Source organism: Bos indicus x Bos taurus, chromosome 9 (genome assembly GCF_003369695.1).
Source record: "Bos indicus x Bos taurus breed Angus x Brahman F1 hybrid chromosome 9, Bos_hybrid_MaternalHap_v2.0, whole genome shotgun sequence".
NCBI classification, from domain to species: Eukaryota; Metazoa; Chordata; class Mammalia; order Artiodactyla; family Bovidae; genus Bos; species Bos indicus x Bos taurus.
Window position 1 is genome coordinate 7,816,701 of NC_040084.1, and position 16,838 is coordinate 7,833,538.

At 33.3% G+C, this 16,838-nt stretch overlaps 1 protein-coding gene across 3 annotated transcripts in view; it reads left to right on the forward strand.

Annotated features, from left to right (window-relative positions):
* The window catches only part of ADGRB3 (adhesion G protein-coupled receptor B3), a 918,859-nt gene that overhangs the window by 367,958 nt on the left and 534,063 nt on the right, over nt 1-16,838 (forward strand). For all 3 annotated transcript variants that reach the window (XM_027550854.1, XM_027550852.1, XM_027550853.1), the window contains 2 exons: nt 6,843-6,953; nt 12,753-12,914. In XM_027550854.1, coding sequence (XP_027406655.1) covers nt 6,843-6,953; nt 12,753-12,914 — 273 coding nt within the window. The remainder of the gene's footprint in view (nt 1-6,842; nt 6,954-12,752; nt 12,915-16,838) is intronic.

Genomic DNA, 16,838 nt, shown 5'->3' on the forward strand with positions numbered 1-16,838 from the left:
AAAAGGCTTTCTGTGTGCCTGATTCCCTGTCATGTCAGAGAGGTTGGCAGAAAGCCAGTCAGCCCTGTTATTGTTAGGAAAATACAGAAATGGTTCATCCAGGGACAGCCCAGTTCACTTTCTTTTCATTCAGATTCCCTAAGATCTTATTGGGTCACATTAGCAATAAGATTCATTTTACCATATGAGGGGTTTAGTTCCCTACAAAGGTGCTGGAACTCACAGCATAGCATCTTATTTTGCCACTGCTGTGCTAAAATGTTAAATTCTGATGCAGGTCAACAAGAAGAGATGAATACTACTAGTTTGATATTGGAAGTAGAATTGCTTTTATTATTTATGTGTTTCTATATTTATTTTAAGCCTTACTATGGCTCAGATGGTAAAGAGTCTCCCTGCAATGCGGGAGACCCGGATTCTATCCCTGGATCGGGAAGATCCCACTGGAGAGGGAAATGGCAGTCCACTCCAGGATTCTTGCCTGGAAAACCCTGTGGATGGAGGAGCCTGGCAGGCTACAGTCAATGGAGTCACAAAGAGTCAAACACAGCTGAGCAACTAACACACACACTATATTTATTTTACTCATCTCCAACAAATATTTTTCAAGCAAATCACTCCTGATAGTTTATAAAAATTCAACTTATCTTAGAAAGAGATGAGATCATAAAATGCAATTGGATAATATATACTAACTAAATATTAACAAATAATTCCGACATTGATGATTTCTTACATGGAATTGTGTACCCAATTTACTAACATTTCCCAGAAGTCAGAGTTAGTATAAAAATAATGATGCAAAGGTTTATACCCCAAATGTCCTGGAATCATTCTAGATAAGATGCTTTATAATATAATTTTTGAATACATGTTTGAGAAGAGATTTAAAAAATCTATTATTATATGTAATTATTTTTCAAAGCTTGTATTTGGAAATACAGTAAATTAAAATATATCATTGTTGTCTAAGAGTATCGATACTAAATATATTTGACAATTGTTTCTATAAAATAGTTTGGGTTTTGTAATTTAAAAACTTAAAACACCTGATCATTTTTAGTTTTTCTATGGACATACTAACAGCATACCCTTTGATTATACTATCTTTTATCCAATTTAGAAGTGCTGTAAAATCACCCATTTACTTAACAGAGAAATGGCCAATGTTGAAAAGTATCATTTCTGTGGTAGTATTTTCAAAAGCAAGATTCTATTTTTATAATAAACAGCATCTTGGTTCCTATAACCAAGTATCTGATTATGGCAATGAAACCAAGAAGTAATTTGAAGGAAAGGATATCAAGTAATCTTTTAATTTTTAATAATGGATTGCTCAGATTTCTAGTGTTTCTTAATAGAAATTAATTTATTTTAGACATTAGCGTTAATTTTGTGATCCTCTAAAAATGTATTTTACTTAAATATTTCCTGATATTTATTATGTAATGGTCATTCTTGAATTAATTCTTTGGAAATTGTCATTTATTCACTTAGTCTATTCCTGTTTGGTTCTTTGGGGAAATTAAAGTATTAGTATGTTTAAAATTGGGGCTTCCCCGATGACTCAGTGATGACTGAGTGATGACTCACTGACTCAGTGATGACTCCTGCAGTGTAGGAGAGGCAGGAGATATGGATTCAATCCTTGGGTCAGAAAGATCCCCTGGAGGAGGAAGTAGCAATCCACAGGAGTATTCTTACCTGAAAAATCCTATGGTCAGAGGACCCTCTCGGGCTATACAGTCCAAAGGGTTGCACACAATAGGACTCGACTGAGTGACTGAACAACAACATTTATAACTAACAGTAAAAGGTTTTTCGTAACCGGTGTCCTTTAGAATTTCAACTAATGATGCCTAATCTTAAAATTCCTTGTTTCCAATGGTTCATGTAAGTTCTAGAAATGTCTTTGATGATACAGACTACAAAAGATAATAGTCTTTTCCTCAATCATCTATTTGTTTCCATAAATCACCTGCTTGTACAAGCACTCAACAAATACTTGGTGAGGGAGAGAATTCAATTTTTAAGTCTAATCACATTAAATGTTTTTTAAAAAAATCTCAGAAAACAGAAGGATATTATAATGACTGATAATCTGGCTCCTTGTCACTACCTAGAGAACTCCAAGCAATCTTATGCACACAAAAGAATTTGCATGAAAAAGAACTCTGCCAACTCTATTTCCAATAAGTGTAAAAATAATAAATTCAATAACATGTAAGTGTAGCTAATTACTTCAATTAAGATAAGTAATTTATGTACTTGAAAGGCTCAGGCCATGTTTAGTGGCTTTTCTTGGGTGTGAAAGTATCAGAGACTATTTCTTACTTATCTTTGTAATTTTAATACTTAACATAGTAAATAATTGACAAAAATTAAGTGGTATTTTAAAACATTAAGCTTTGTTTTAGGACACTGAGATTTAAATCCTAAATAAAATAGTACTTTAATTATTTTCATAACTTGAGTATATTTATACATTAAAATATATAGTAAATGCTGTTGACAAAAGAAATGTTGACCGTCATAATCATGCATACCTAACATTTAAGTACTTTATAAGAATTTTATTTTTTACCCATTGAACTGTTCACCAAAGAATATTAGAGAAATGATTCTCAGCATCTAAAAATTTGCATTTTGAAGAAGCAATTCATAGAATAAAATTTATTTATAGAATAAATATTGAACCCTAGCTATGCAAAGCAGGAGGTGGTTTTAAATCTCATAAGGTGTACTTCCTTCTCATAGAAGTTTATAATCTAGTTGGGGGAATAAGGCACCTAATCTAATAATTGAAAATCCATTATTGACATAAAACAGACAGAAGCTAAGGCATATGGAAGCTGATGCTGATTGGTTGGTTAGTTCATGGTGGTGGTGCCATTGGGGGTGGGACTTGCAGTGGCTTTGTTGCAGGCATGCCTGGAGAAAAAGATGTTTCAGGTGAGGAAATTAAGAGAAAGGGTGTATTGGCCTGACCATTTTCATGACCAAAAGTCGTGCAATGGGGTGTAGCATAAAAGTACAGCATAACTTTGAGAGTTTCTTGAGAAGCAGTAGTGAGCTAGAATAGTTTCTGTGGAAAGGTGAGCGAAAGCTATCTGACAATGTGAAGTTAATATTTATATTGCAAGCTAGATGGCAGTAACAACTGTTATCAAATAATCCGATGTTCTACTTGTCCATACATTGAAGAATAAACACATGGTAAAATAATGAATTATGTGTGTGTTAACTTATTGATGATTTCACTTTATTATAACCCTTGATTTCCAGAAAAAAATTCATAACTGAAAATTGAACACCAAGAGTCAGTTTACGAGTGTATTTGTTTCTTAGTCATCTACTTATAAGTCCTGGGTGGGGGAATAAAAGACATAAAACTATATTTAAAGCAACAAATTTGTATCTAACTTCCAGAGGCTACTGCTTTTTTTTGAAGTGCAGCGAAAGAGTTTGTATGAGAAAATGTGCCTAAACATGGAAGCCATATGAGTTTTATACATGAACACAGTTGTTTATTGACCCCTTCATTGATAGTATCAGTATAAAGATACAGGAAATAACCCTGTATTTTCATAAGCCATATACCATATGTATATACACAATATTATGCTATACATGACTTCATCTGATTCCATAACTTGCTTTTCATTGCTTTCACCAAAGCAGATCATCTTTTTATTTGGCTATGCTATTTTCTCATGTAACTAATGTAGTATATGATCTTTGAATCATTTGAATATGGATCAACAATCATGAAGAACTTACTTATTCAGAAAGTATAACACTCTAAAGGTTTACCTTCTCTCATACTCACCAAGTAAGAGAATAATAGCAAACATAATAGCTTGTTATTTTTAAAGTTTGGATGATTTAATTGGCCTTTATTTTCATAAGAAGTCAAGAAGATAATATCATCTTGAAAGAGAATACCGATATTTGAAAGTATCCCATTGTGAGATATGGATGGAGCCATAACGTTTGTTGTTAAACCTCACCATTGATAATAACACTTAAACAAAGATGTTTATTTTTTTCCAAACACTTGGCACATAAACATTAGCAAGAGAAAGTCATTTAATTAGATAAGAGTTTACATATGTCACTTACAAATTGGGATTATTTTAGGTCTGAAACAGTCAGTCTAGAACATTAAAAAAAATACCACCATAGTGTTGCTTTTCCATCTGAGAAAAATAAATAAATGGCTAACATGTCATCTGTCTTATAAGGAATTTGGTTACATCAATACTTCTTAATAGTTTTAATTTTTAAAGTAATTTTAGATAAGTTGTTTTGATGGCAATAATAAAAATTTCATTTAAAGTTTTGGTTGTATAAAAATTATGTAATAATGTCCATATATGATTGAAGACTTTTTAAAATACTATGACCCATGATAAGGCATCAGCACTAATATTTTATAACATTGGTGATTAATAAGTAGAAGTGACTAGATTGAAGAATATAGAAATCTAATTTGTAATATAAATATATTCAGGAGACTTCAATTACATTCCAGCTAATAATATGACATATTCACTGAAATAACTAATGCCTATTTTAAAAAAATAAGTAAACTCATGTTTAAACTTCAGAATTATTAAAAATTGAATATGATACTTTTAAAATGATCTCAGCAGTGTCAGCTTATATCCTCAGACTCCTAAATTTCAGCATCATTGTCCCTGTACAGTAAACTGTTTTTCCTTAGAAAACAAATTGCAGGCTATTATCATACTGCCACTGAGTTGAAGAATTGCCTTTTCTAAAGCAGGTAGTAAAGTTACCTAGTAGTTAGGATGTTGTAGGCATGGGATAATTTCTTTCGCTGTCCTTCACTCTCCGGGTGCCCAAACTGCCTTAGTGTAGGTGTCCGAGCCTCCAGATTATTTTCGTGAACCTGTACTCTGATTCAGATGCCCTAAGTGAAAGACACACTCACATACACAATTTAAATGATAAATTCAAGGGGACAGAAGGTAAAGCATACTGTTAATAAAAATTACTACTCCATTTCCTTTGCTATTTCAGATCCAGAGAAATTTCAGTTATATATAATATTTTAAAATATTGGGTAGTGCATGAATCTAGATATAAATTTTCAAAGTAGTCACTTTCCAAAATCATTAAATGATATGTGATTAGATGCTTCTTATTAGTAGAATGAAGCATGATTTAGGCAGAACCTACAGTGCACATAAACAAATGCACTGAAAGGTCATTGGCAGCAATGGGAAACAGTGATGGATTTTACAAGATTCAACCAACTGACTTTTTATGAAAATTTCAGTTTCCTGCCTTGGATTCTATCTAAACTGACAAAAACACACATTTAAATTTCTCAAATTTCTCATGGGATGTTCACTTGTGTAGAGTGTCTGGCAAGGATTTCTGATAAATCAATCTGTCAGGTGCCATACTTTTAATATTTATGAGGAAAGCTGCCAGGCTGGACAAAACACATGCTAATGTTTTCTCTTCACACAAAAGATCAGAGCTGTGCATACAAAAATGCACTGCTTAATTGCACAAAGTACACCGTAGTATTTTAGCAGAAGATTATTTAAAGATGGATGGGAAAAGCCAAAACAATAAGCTGGTGAAATTACCCATTCCTAAATGTTGACATTATTAGTTCTAGCAATAGAGCTGCACAATCATTAGAACGTATTTTACCCAATCATCTGTGTCATGTAGAAAAGACCTGGTCTTAAAGGCCCAGCAATTTTCTTGTAACATTGAGCACCACTGACCTCTGGCCCTCAGCAATGCCCTCCCAACACCTGCACTCCGGTGAGCCAGAACAAAACATGCCATTCATGAGGCTTTGTTTTTATTAAAATTATTTTTAGTGGCTCAGCGGTAAAGAATCTGCCTGCCAATGCAGGAGACGCCAGTTCAATCCCTGGGTCAGGAAGATCCCACGGTGAGGGGAAATAGCAACCCACTCCAGTATTCTTGACTGGGAATATCCCATGGACAGAGGAGCCTGGAAGGCTACAAAAATTATTTTATAGTAGCAGTGAAAAGTATGGAACTCTTACAGAGTTCTAAGCGTATAGATTAAAAATATATATTATGTGGAATCTATTCTTTTGTTCAGCTTATTTTTTTCTCTCCCCCATCTGTCTCTGAGTTATGCCCAGATTTTTCTTCCTTTCTTAGGAGGTGTACATTGAAAGGATTAAATGAAAAAACCTGGAGTCATTCTCATTCTTAAACATAACGTTTAAAAGTGCTTAGAAAAGAAATGAAGAATTATGTGGGGACAAGGCAGGAGAAGATGAGAATTATTTAAGCTACCATTTTCTATAAGCTTTGGAGGACACCAAGGTCAACTTCATCTTTGGAAAAACAGTTCATCAAGTGAATGTTTGCCGTAGGTGAGCTAGGTTACAGGATTACTCACTCCACAAGAAAGTGCTGAAAAAACCTGTGGGGGTGATCACTCTTCGGCAAAGCAGCAACCGCTTTGCAGTCAGGATTCTCTGAAGAACAAGTTAGCACTGTGGTTGTATTTTTTCTGATGCATTGCTTCAAAACATGATCAGACAAGAATACACTACTTCTGTTGATTAAGCTGACTTAAAACCCGATGTTTCATTTCACTGACTGTTATTATTGTCTCTTGAAATCTTGCTCTTGTTTATAGATTTTTTTTGACTGGAGTTTAGAAATATTCCAAGCAGATGAGCCTAGAAAATTTAGAATCATGGAATGAATCAGTAACTTCTAGATCTGTGTAGGAACATATTGCATGAGACAGTGATGTGATTTGTGAGAAATGTCTACACACGAGCTTTCATATACCTTTATTCTGTCTTTAGAATTTGGAATGATGGGAGATCATACAATTAAAAGTCAGCGACCTCGATCTGTTCATGAAAAAAGGGTCCCTCAGGAACAAGCTGATGCTGCTAAATTTATGGCACAAACTGGTAATACGTTAGTTACATTTTTCTATTTATTGTTGTTAATTTAATGAAACCACTGCATGTTTTCATAATCTTTTGCTGCACATTTGTCAGTTTTTGGAGCTGATATTTTTTTTGAGCCATTTTTTTTTTTTGTCACCAGTTAAAGTCCATAAATGAAGTAGCTGTGAATTGAAAGTGCACAAAAATGTATAAGATTTATTTTGCTTTCAGCGTGAGACATTTAGGATTTACATATTATTACTTATGTTAATTAACTAATTAAAATGTATTATTAAACTTTTACAGAAAGTCAACAAAGTTATTTCATCAACAAATGATTATTTTGACTTTTCAGAATTAAAACTTGAAGTAGGACTTTAGATGATGAAATTTAATGTTTAATATGTTTAATATTTTTTTCAAATGTCTTGCATCATCTAACTATTAATTGATTGTTAAAATGTATAGCAATTAGAAATTTTTTTAGAATTTAATATTTTTAATTTGAAGAGTTTTCTTATATGAGCTAAATAATAAAAAGTTGACAGTCTTTATTCATAGCTGTAAAACACTCCTAGTAATTTAATATCAATAGAATAACTTTTTTGGTTTATAACATTTTAATTTTAAATAAATCAGATTATTCTTAAATACATCCCCTCCAAATATAGATACATTCCTCTTTTGGCTCATCATAATAAGTGGGCTATAGTTCCACCTCTTTGTACTGCATGTAGAATGTTCTTAGATGAAAATATGACTAAACTGTATTGTGACTATTTTCAGCCATCACTTTTATTTCAGGAAATTGCAAACTAACAGTTTTATCTATGTCTTCACAAAGTCTTATATGTCCCAATCTAGACGATGTGTTTTACTATTTTTACAGAAGTTTCAAGTACATGATCAACTTTTGACATAACATTCAGAGAAATTTTGATGAAATTCTCTTGAAAAATGAATATGTCCTTTAGTTCATATATTCTTCAGATAATATTTATTCAGAACACTGGATTTGTATCTACAGCTTAAAAACTGCAAATATTCTTAATGAATTGTGCTCTTAGTAATGGGTTAGTAGTCGTAGACTTGAATATATTAGTGGCAAATAGGTCAATGAATTCTCAGAACAGAAATAACATTTAGAATGAATTCTACAATTAAAAACATATTTTTAGCTTTGTAAAACTACATGTTACAGCCAAATCCAGAAATGAAGAAAGCTTGCTTATCTGGATTGCTTTTTGTGCAGCTTCTTGTTTAAGAAGAGCTTATTTATGTTTTTACTGTTTGATTGTGCAAAAGCAAAAGTGCATGACTAGGTTTTGGCAAATTTTCAAATTTCTAAATGTATTTTTCTCCCTTACAGGGATCAACAATTCAACTACTGACCAGAGATTAGGGAGTGTTTGTCTCTAAATAAAGCATAGAGCATGGGCTGACTACTCAGCCTTCTAAGATTAGAGGTGTCTTGACTTTTTGCAAAAGAAGTGGCAGACACTGGCTTACTAAAATTCCTAAAACTAGGGTCACTTATTAATAAAATGAAGAACCATAGTTTTAATTTTCCAAGAATGTAGCACAAGTTTTTTATATAAACTTAAATTTTGGATTTGCCTGACACATACCAAGAGAATTCAGAGTTTTCAGCCAAAAACCTTTTTGCAAAGTCAAATCACAAGGAACATTATGTTTTCTTAGTGATTTATTACTAATTTCTGTTTTAATTTACTCATTATTTTCCAAGCATTGTTTTGTATCTACTATATAGTAACACATGATTTGGTAAAATAGATGAAATGCTTATTAAATAGATACATGAAGAGCCTTAAAACTGTTTCTCCATGCTGTGAACAATAAGTTGGAAATGTCAATAAACTTCAGAATTAAACTTCTGAAAATATTGATGGAATGCTTGATTTGATAGCTAGTATATATTTCTAATTTCATTTTAATCCAAAGATAAGCAACTATAAATACAGGTATAAGACTGATTTTAAGTTTAAATTACTATAATACTGATAAAAGACTAAAAAACTGCATTATTAGTTTTTAAAATGCATAATTTGACACTCACAGTTGTAAAGCTAAACGGAGAGGGTTTTTTCCCCTTAAATATTTTTTGAGTTATACTTTCTCTAGATGTTTAGGTAGTTGGAATAAATACAGCTGAGTATCACACAATAAAATTTTATGAAAGTTAACTTTTATTTATAAAACATCTATTTCACCAAATAAAACTTTTCTATTTATAAAACAAAATAAATGAGTGTTACATATAAACAATGAATCATTTGCTAACATTAATTTAAAAACAAAGAATAATAAAATAGATGTAAAGCTGAATAATAAAATACAATATATTTGTATATTAGTCCTGAGGGAAAACAAAGCAGCAGCTATCAGACCTTAAAATTTAAGAGTTCCTTTCAAAATGAGTAACCTGGCCTCTTCAACCAGTCTGATCAGTCAACCCTTTTTATGAAATAATAATTAAGTGGCAATTTTTTTAGAAGAGTAATATTTAGTAAGGTTGTATTACTTTATCAAACTAACTCGATCATTTTAGTCAATTAGGTAATTGAGATAGGTTAGTTTGGGCATACATGTACAATGTTCGAATGAAATGAAATGCTGTGATAAGATATATAGACATCTAAATTAAATGCCAACAAAATGGCTAAAGCCATTTTAATTATACTCACTGATGCTTTTTTAACGTCATAGTTATAAAATGATGTTATAAAAATGTTTAGGAAACTAGTCTTTTATTCCAGTGAAGAAAAGAGAATACATTAATACGTTGCATGTTATTTAAGACAGAAAAATAAAATTGTAAATATATTTCTAATTTCATAATTTTTACATACTAGCAACATTTTATATTAATCTTTTGTTTATAGCTTAAAATGCACTCATACATTATCTCATTTAATTCTCACAAATAGGTTTTGAGGTAGATATGTTACACATCTGACTGAGAGATTCAGAAAAATAAAGTAACTTTCTCCAGGTCTCAGAGCTAATATGCATTAGATTTCCATCAAACACAGGTCTTCTGACTCTACGTGCAGTGCTTTCTAGTTTCCTTTCATGTTTTATGTCAGAATAAAGGGCCTTAAAAGTTCCGTAGATACTGAGTCCTTCTACACCATGTGTAATGTGCCTTCAGTTACAAGTTAAGGAACCAAATTATAGTAGTTTGTGCTCTCTCCAAAGACACATATATTAAAAAGAGTATACATTGTGTTATACTTTACTATTTTAATATCAGTGCATTTTTTATAAAATAATTTTGCTGGAAAGTGTTTCTCACAAAGCCCCAAGACTAGAACAGCCTTCATGCCCTTCTGGGATGAGGCCATGGGCAGAATGGAAAATGTAACTACTGCATGGAAGTATTACTTGAAATTATAGATGGAGATACAACAAGGTCATTTTTATAGGTTGACCAATATTTTAATGGCAAGGTTTGATTAGTAATTTGAAAGCCCATATATATGTTATCCATTTATTTATTTTGGTTTCGATCAGCAAAAGGAACCATCAGTTTGAGAGAGTGAATTAGCCAATTCTGAAGAATAATTATCAGTCCCTCCAACCTAGGCATCACTGTCTAGCTTTTTCAACAACATTGTAGCTTCATACATACAGAAGCAACCTAAACTTTCAAATATTTGTACAAAAATGCACTTAAAAGTAGTTTGTGATCCTGATTCATTGCTCACTTAAATTAAAACATTTTTTCCTGCCATCATAACAATGCAATGCTTTTGTGGAAAAATAGAACTAATTGTATTCATAACTTTTATCATTTACTTATTATAGAATTCACAATGTTCAAAGTTTTCTGGCTTTTAATTAATAATATTCAACCATGATATTTCTACTTCACTTAGTCTTATCATAAACACCAGTTCAACTATCACAAGAAAAAAAAATTTCATTATATTTTCCCCAAATTTAAGTTTAAATTTTGATTACTATATACATATATATGCATGTATATATACATGTGTAGATATTTTTAACCATTGTTATATTATTTGGTTTCTAAAATAATGATTTTCAACCTTGATAGAGTATTCTTTAATGTAAAGGCATAAACTATTAGTCATAGCTTTAAATATTATTCAAATGTCATTCAATAACATTTTACGGACTAGTAATATATAAATTGGTAGAGGCAAAAAATACTGGAATAATCAAGGGTGGTGATTAGAGTATGACCAAGACAAACATTGATCACAACACTGAAAAGATGTCCTACTTCATATAAACTGTCATCCCAGTTACCACTGTACCCTATGACATACATCCAGTTATAAATGCATTCTGTTATTTATACCTCTGGGTGCATAATGCAGACCAATATAAGAACAAATGTTTCTCCTACATACAAAGTGTGGGTGGTGGACCCATGCTTGTCTGTGACCTAATTGTCCTGGGCCTTGAGATAAGACGCTTACAACAGAATGTAACTAGAACTACTTTATCAAATGCGCGTTTTATTTCAGCTGATTCTCTTTTTCTTGGAAAAAATAACTTCTCAGTGAAGAAATCAGAACATTGAGTTACATTCTGATCCAATCTCCTTCTGTCCTAGAGTCCCCGCCTGTGGATCAGCTGCCTTGAGTTACACTGCAAATCATTTCTAAGTCATTTACTAACCTTTCCACAGAAGGTGGACACATGGATTATCACATTCTATCCTTTGAATTCTATTCCCAAGGCAAATTCTAAGTGAAACCTATAAAATATAAATTGCTCCTTGGTTTATATAATCAGTGATACAAAGCTTTCAGAAACACTTTGCCAAATGATGGAAAAGTACTGTTCAACAAAGTCTAAATTTAACTAGTATCTTCCAGTAGGTAAATGGCCTGACTTTGTATTTGGAGAAAAGCAACTACAACTTTTCCAACCAGTTTTCAAAAATCTATTCTGAACACCATGACCAGAATATAATTATCAATAGGAGCTCTTGGGATTGTCTTAGAAATTCTTGATTTTACATCTCCTTGGGACGTGACTTTGGATAATAATAGAAGGGAGACATAGTTTCAGGGTGATACCTACTCCAAGAAAATTAATGAATTCAGACATTCAATGACTTTTAAAACCCTAGTTTTTAGTAAAAACTAGTTCCAGGTTAAATTAACAGAAATCATAGAGAAATTTTCCTTTATTTCAATTAAAATTCATTTTAAGGAAAATTGTGAGCAGAACATTTTAAAACATTATCACAAATGAATAACTGTTATAGGATGAAAAACTAGGAATTGAACTAGGAATAAATTATAAATAAGTGTCAATGTTCAACACAATAAAAATTAGATATGCCCAAACTCCCAGGGCCCTACCTAATTCAGCATTAGAAAGGAGATTATGCAACAAAGAATTGGGGAAGGATGCATCAATATATGCCTGCTCATCAAAGCCAGAGTAAGTTTAGCGATACATTTTGCTTTCTCTTCCAAGCAAGTACAGAGCCTTAGACTGGTTTGAAAAGAATCGCTCCAACAATCATTCATTCCTTGTTGAAAAACACCGACTGGTCCATTCATAGCATCCATGGCCCAGTGGATTTGTGAAGCACAGTCTTGCTAACAAGGTTATAGCTAACGTGAACCTTGCATCAGTGTCATAGGATCTCTATTTACATTTCTTTTTCTCTGAAATGGTTTTGTATGGCTTTGATGTACTGTCATGTTTTTACACTGAAATTATCCTTGCATGTCATAATGTCACTGTGGTATAATGCTTACTAGATGAATATTCAAGACGGTATTTCATGTTTGTTTGTTGTCTTGCTCACAGGTGAATCTGGCGTGGAAGAGTGGTCCCAGTGGAGCACATGCTCAGTTACTTGTGGTCAGGGGTCGCAGGTGCGAACCAGAACTTGTGTATCACCTTACGGGACACACTGCAGCGGCCCATTAAGAGAATCAAGGGTTTGCAATAACACTGCCCTCTGTCCAGGTAGTGTTAGCAGCAACTACAACTGTGGATGTTATTGAATTGTGTCATGCTACGCATTTGGAACAATGTGTTATTTTCATATGAACTGGGTATAGACATTTTAATAAGAGTGAATAAGTGTAATTTGTTTTCAGCTGTGAAATTTTATTATGTATGTGCTTCTTTCTGCTTTCAGAGCAGTCAAGCAATTATATAAGTGACTCCCTACCCACTTGAAACTATAAGCTTGATATTTCTGTATCTGTTTCTCATGGTATTTAAGGTTCAAAGTCTTATTTTAAAAGGTGAAAAAGTCCAATTGAATGTTGGATGAACAGTGAAATTTGCCAGCATCCTGGAATGTGATCAGTAGGCACTGTTTAGGCAGTGGTTAATGCAGCAATACAACCTTTAAGGGAGTCAGCTATTTTCCTACCACTTATTTAACCCATCAGAAAAAAAGTGCCCCTGACCAAAGGACTTTCTGTTAGTTTATTTTATTCAAGTGACTGTCCTCATCAAAGCCATCCTCTGCTTTGTAAACTTAAAGTCACTAATGGAAAAAGATGGTCTTCTTTATAGCATAATAGCTTACCCACTTAGGATCCAATTTTTCCATGTTGCTTCATTTTTTGGTAGGCAGTGCATATATGCATATTATGAGCATTTCTTCTTCTCAGAACTCTGACTTTCCTGTAAAATGAGTACCAACAGGATTCTTTCAAGAAGTCCAAAGCACATAATCCTGTGAATCTCCAGGTTTATACTTATGCTCAGCCATCTGACGGATGGGTGATGCAAACTCATTATTCCCTGCAGTTGACAATGGACTTGCATTCACAGCCCATCTAGATCCTCTGGAGTGAGACAGGCACAAGGAAAGGGCTGGGCACTGCGCTGCCTTTCATCTGGTGAAGTGTGCTTAAGGCTTCTGGAGAGTTCCACTTCCAGAGAAGGCTGATTCTACAGTTGCTAAAAGGAAAAGTACAAAGTGGGTGGCCCAGGGCAGGGATAGTCCGGATTTCCCAGAAGGGGCAAGGGCAACCCATTCAAAAACAAGTTGGAGGAGGAGTTATTTAATAGGGACAGAGTTTTGATTTGCAGAATGAAAATTTTCTGGAGACTTGTTTCCCAACAATATGGATATACTTAATACTGCTGAATTGTATACTTAGAAAGGATCCGAAGATAAATTTTCCATTTGGTATATTTTTATCACAATAAAAGGAAAGACACACTGGTAAAAATAAAAAGGGAAGAAAGTGGTGAGCAGTCCTGAAGAAGGAATGCTTTGGTGAGCTGGGAGATCCCTTTGTCAGGGGCTTGGAAGGCACATAGCAGTAGAATTAAAAAATAAACAGTGGGACTTCCCTGGTGATCCAATGGTTAAGACTCTACATTTCCATTGCAGGGGGCAGTGGATTTGATGCCTGGTCACCAAACTAAAATCCCACAGGCCCCACTATGCAGCCAAAAACAAAAAGTAAAAAATAACTAAATAAACAGAGCAGAACAACAGGAAAAAGAATAGATATATACATAACACACATATATAACTGAATCACTTTGCTGCACACCTGAAACACTGTAAATCAACTCTACTTCAATTAAAAAAAAAGATAAACAGGGCAGAAATCTATGAGGAATGGCAGGAAAAGAGCAATAATTCCACTAAAAACAAGAAAAGTCAGTGAGCATCAGACTAGATGAGAAGGAACATCAAATGAAAATTACAAAGTGAGGGAAAAATGCTTAAGGAAGTTGTGGATGGGGAAGACAAAAAAAAAAAAAGACAAAAACAGGAGTCACAGAGCAAAGTGGACTCTAATACACATTAGGCAAGAGCAGAAAAGCAAATAGTAAGGAGATGGGCATTTTAGGAATTATAACATTTCTAAATTTTGTAGGTAAAAGGAGCTCATGAAAAATGCTAGTGGATTTCAGCTGAGTGTGTGTTAAGTGCACAGTGCACTGTCTGGACTAGTACTTAAATCTGGCCTCTATTTAACAGTGTTTACATTAAGGGCTCTGTACTGGACAAGGAGAGAACTGTCAAGAGAAATTTAGGTTGTACTTGACCTATACACTTACCTTGTCAGCATCCTTTTGAAGAGTCAAGATCCTTTCAATGTACAGGAATAAAATCTAATGGCTAACAGATCCCTAAGTGCAGGTCTGAGTGGGGCTGAGGAGTTCCCCACAGTTCTCTGTTCAGAGCTTACTTTCCAGATACTAGCCATAAACACTCACCTGGTTGGCAAATGAAAACCTCCATCTTCCTGCCAGACGATGTTGATTCACCCCTCCCTGGGCATGGAGACCATCTGTCGTGGGACCAGCATGTTCTCCCTTTCACTCTGTGTCTCAGGTCCAGAAAACAATAATATTCTATGATGGTCAAGTTTGTCCTCATTTTCTTAAACCTCCTACTGTGATGCCTACTGAAGAAGTACATACTAATTATTGGTTCCTCTTCACCTCCACGTACATAGAGGTTTGTCTTTCTAAATAGTAAGGATGATAAGAAATCTGTATCTTTTAATCATCTAACCACTGTTATAGTTCTGATATTGAATCAAAGATCTTGACAAGAGTTTTGTTGATTTCTTTTTAATTTTCCAAACATGAAGAATAACTTAGCAACTTTATTATTTTTTGAATGTGCAATAATTATCCCACTACAGGAAACTGTGATACATTTCAGATGGTGATTGTGCTTGTTTGAAATATTTTGTGTTCAAAATTTTGTTCACTTATTTGCCATGCTGGTAAATATGTATGTTTTTATACAACATACAATGAAAACACTAAAAAAAAAAAGATGAATTTAAAATCTGAGATAGTACTTGGAATAGTGTAAATATTTTTTTCTGAAATAATAGCTTATTCCCAAGAAGAAAGTTACCTCAGAAATAAATAACCTACTTGTCACCCTGTGTATAAAGAAGTGCATTTGCCATTTAGTTAATGAAAATGACACAAGGAAAAATTGAATGTTAAATGTCACTTTTCACAAAATGTATGGAATGATAGAACTAGAGCTTATATTTATTTGTGCTATTAAAGGTTAATCAATAGTGTTATATATTAGTTACCATTCACCCATATTATTCACATTTAAAGAGTTTTTTAAAATTAAATTGCATAATAATGTGTTATTTCTAATATGAATCCTAAAATATCCAGCCTTTTACAAAAGTTTTGCCTTGACATCATAGTTTCTTAGAAACTTTTATTGTTTAGAGAAGAAAATGCTAGAGATAAACAGAAAGTAAATTGAGAAAATTAGAGAGCTATGTGAGATTGTCTATGTACTGACCTGGTTTTGGCAACCCACTCCAATTTCTTGACTGGAAAATCCCATGGATGGAGGAGCCTGGTGGGCTACAGTCCATGAGGTAGCAAAGAGTCAAATATGACTGGGCAACTTTCTTTCTTTTTTCTGACTTACAGTTTTATGATCTCTTCCAGGGTTTCCGAAACCTTGGTACTATCAACATTTTGATGTGGATAAATCTTTATTGTGGGGAGCTGGCCTGAAGGTGCAGGGATGTCTGGCAGCATCCCTGACGCCTACCCTTCAGATGCCAGGAGACTTCCTTCTTCCCCTGAGGCTGTGACAACCAAATATGTCTCTGATGTTCCCAGATGTTCCCTGGGGAGGCAATGTTGCCGCTGGTTGAGAACTACTAATCTACTCTATATGTACTGCAGTATTTTAGAATAAATGTTTATTTAGGCTAAGGAGTGGTTTTGAATTTTTTTTAAGGTCATATTTTCATATCCATTTATTTTCTTAAGAAAAAAAAGAAAACTTTCACTTAGAGTTATCTTATACATCCCAATCTAAATTACAACATAATTTGTATACTTATTTCAAAATCTGGTAGTAATATAATTTGCATATTGTATATTCTTCATTTCATCTCTAGATAGAATAGAGAT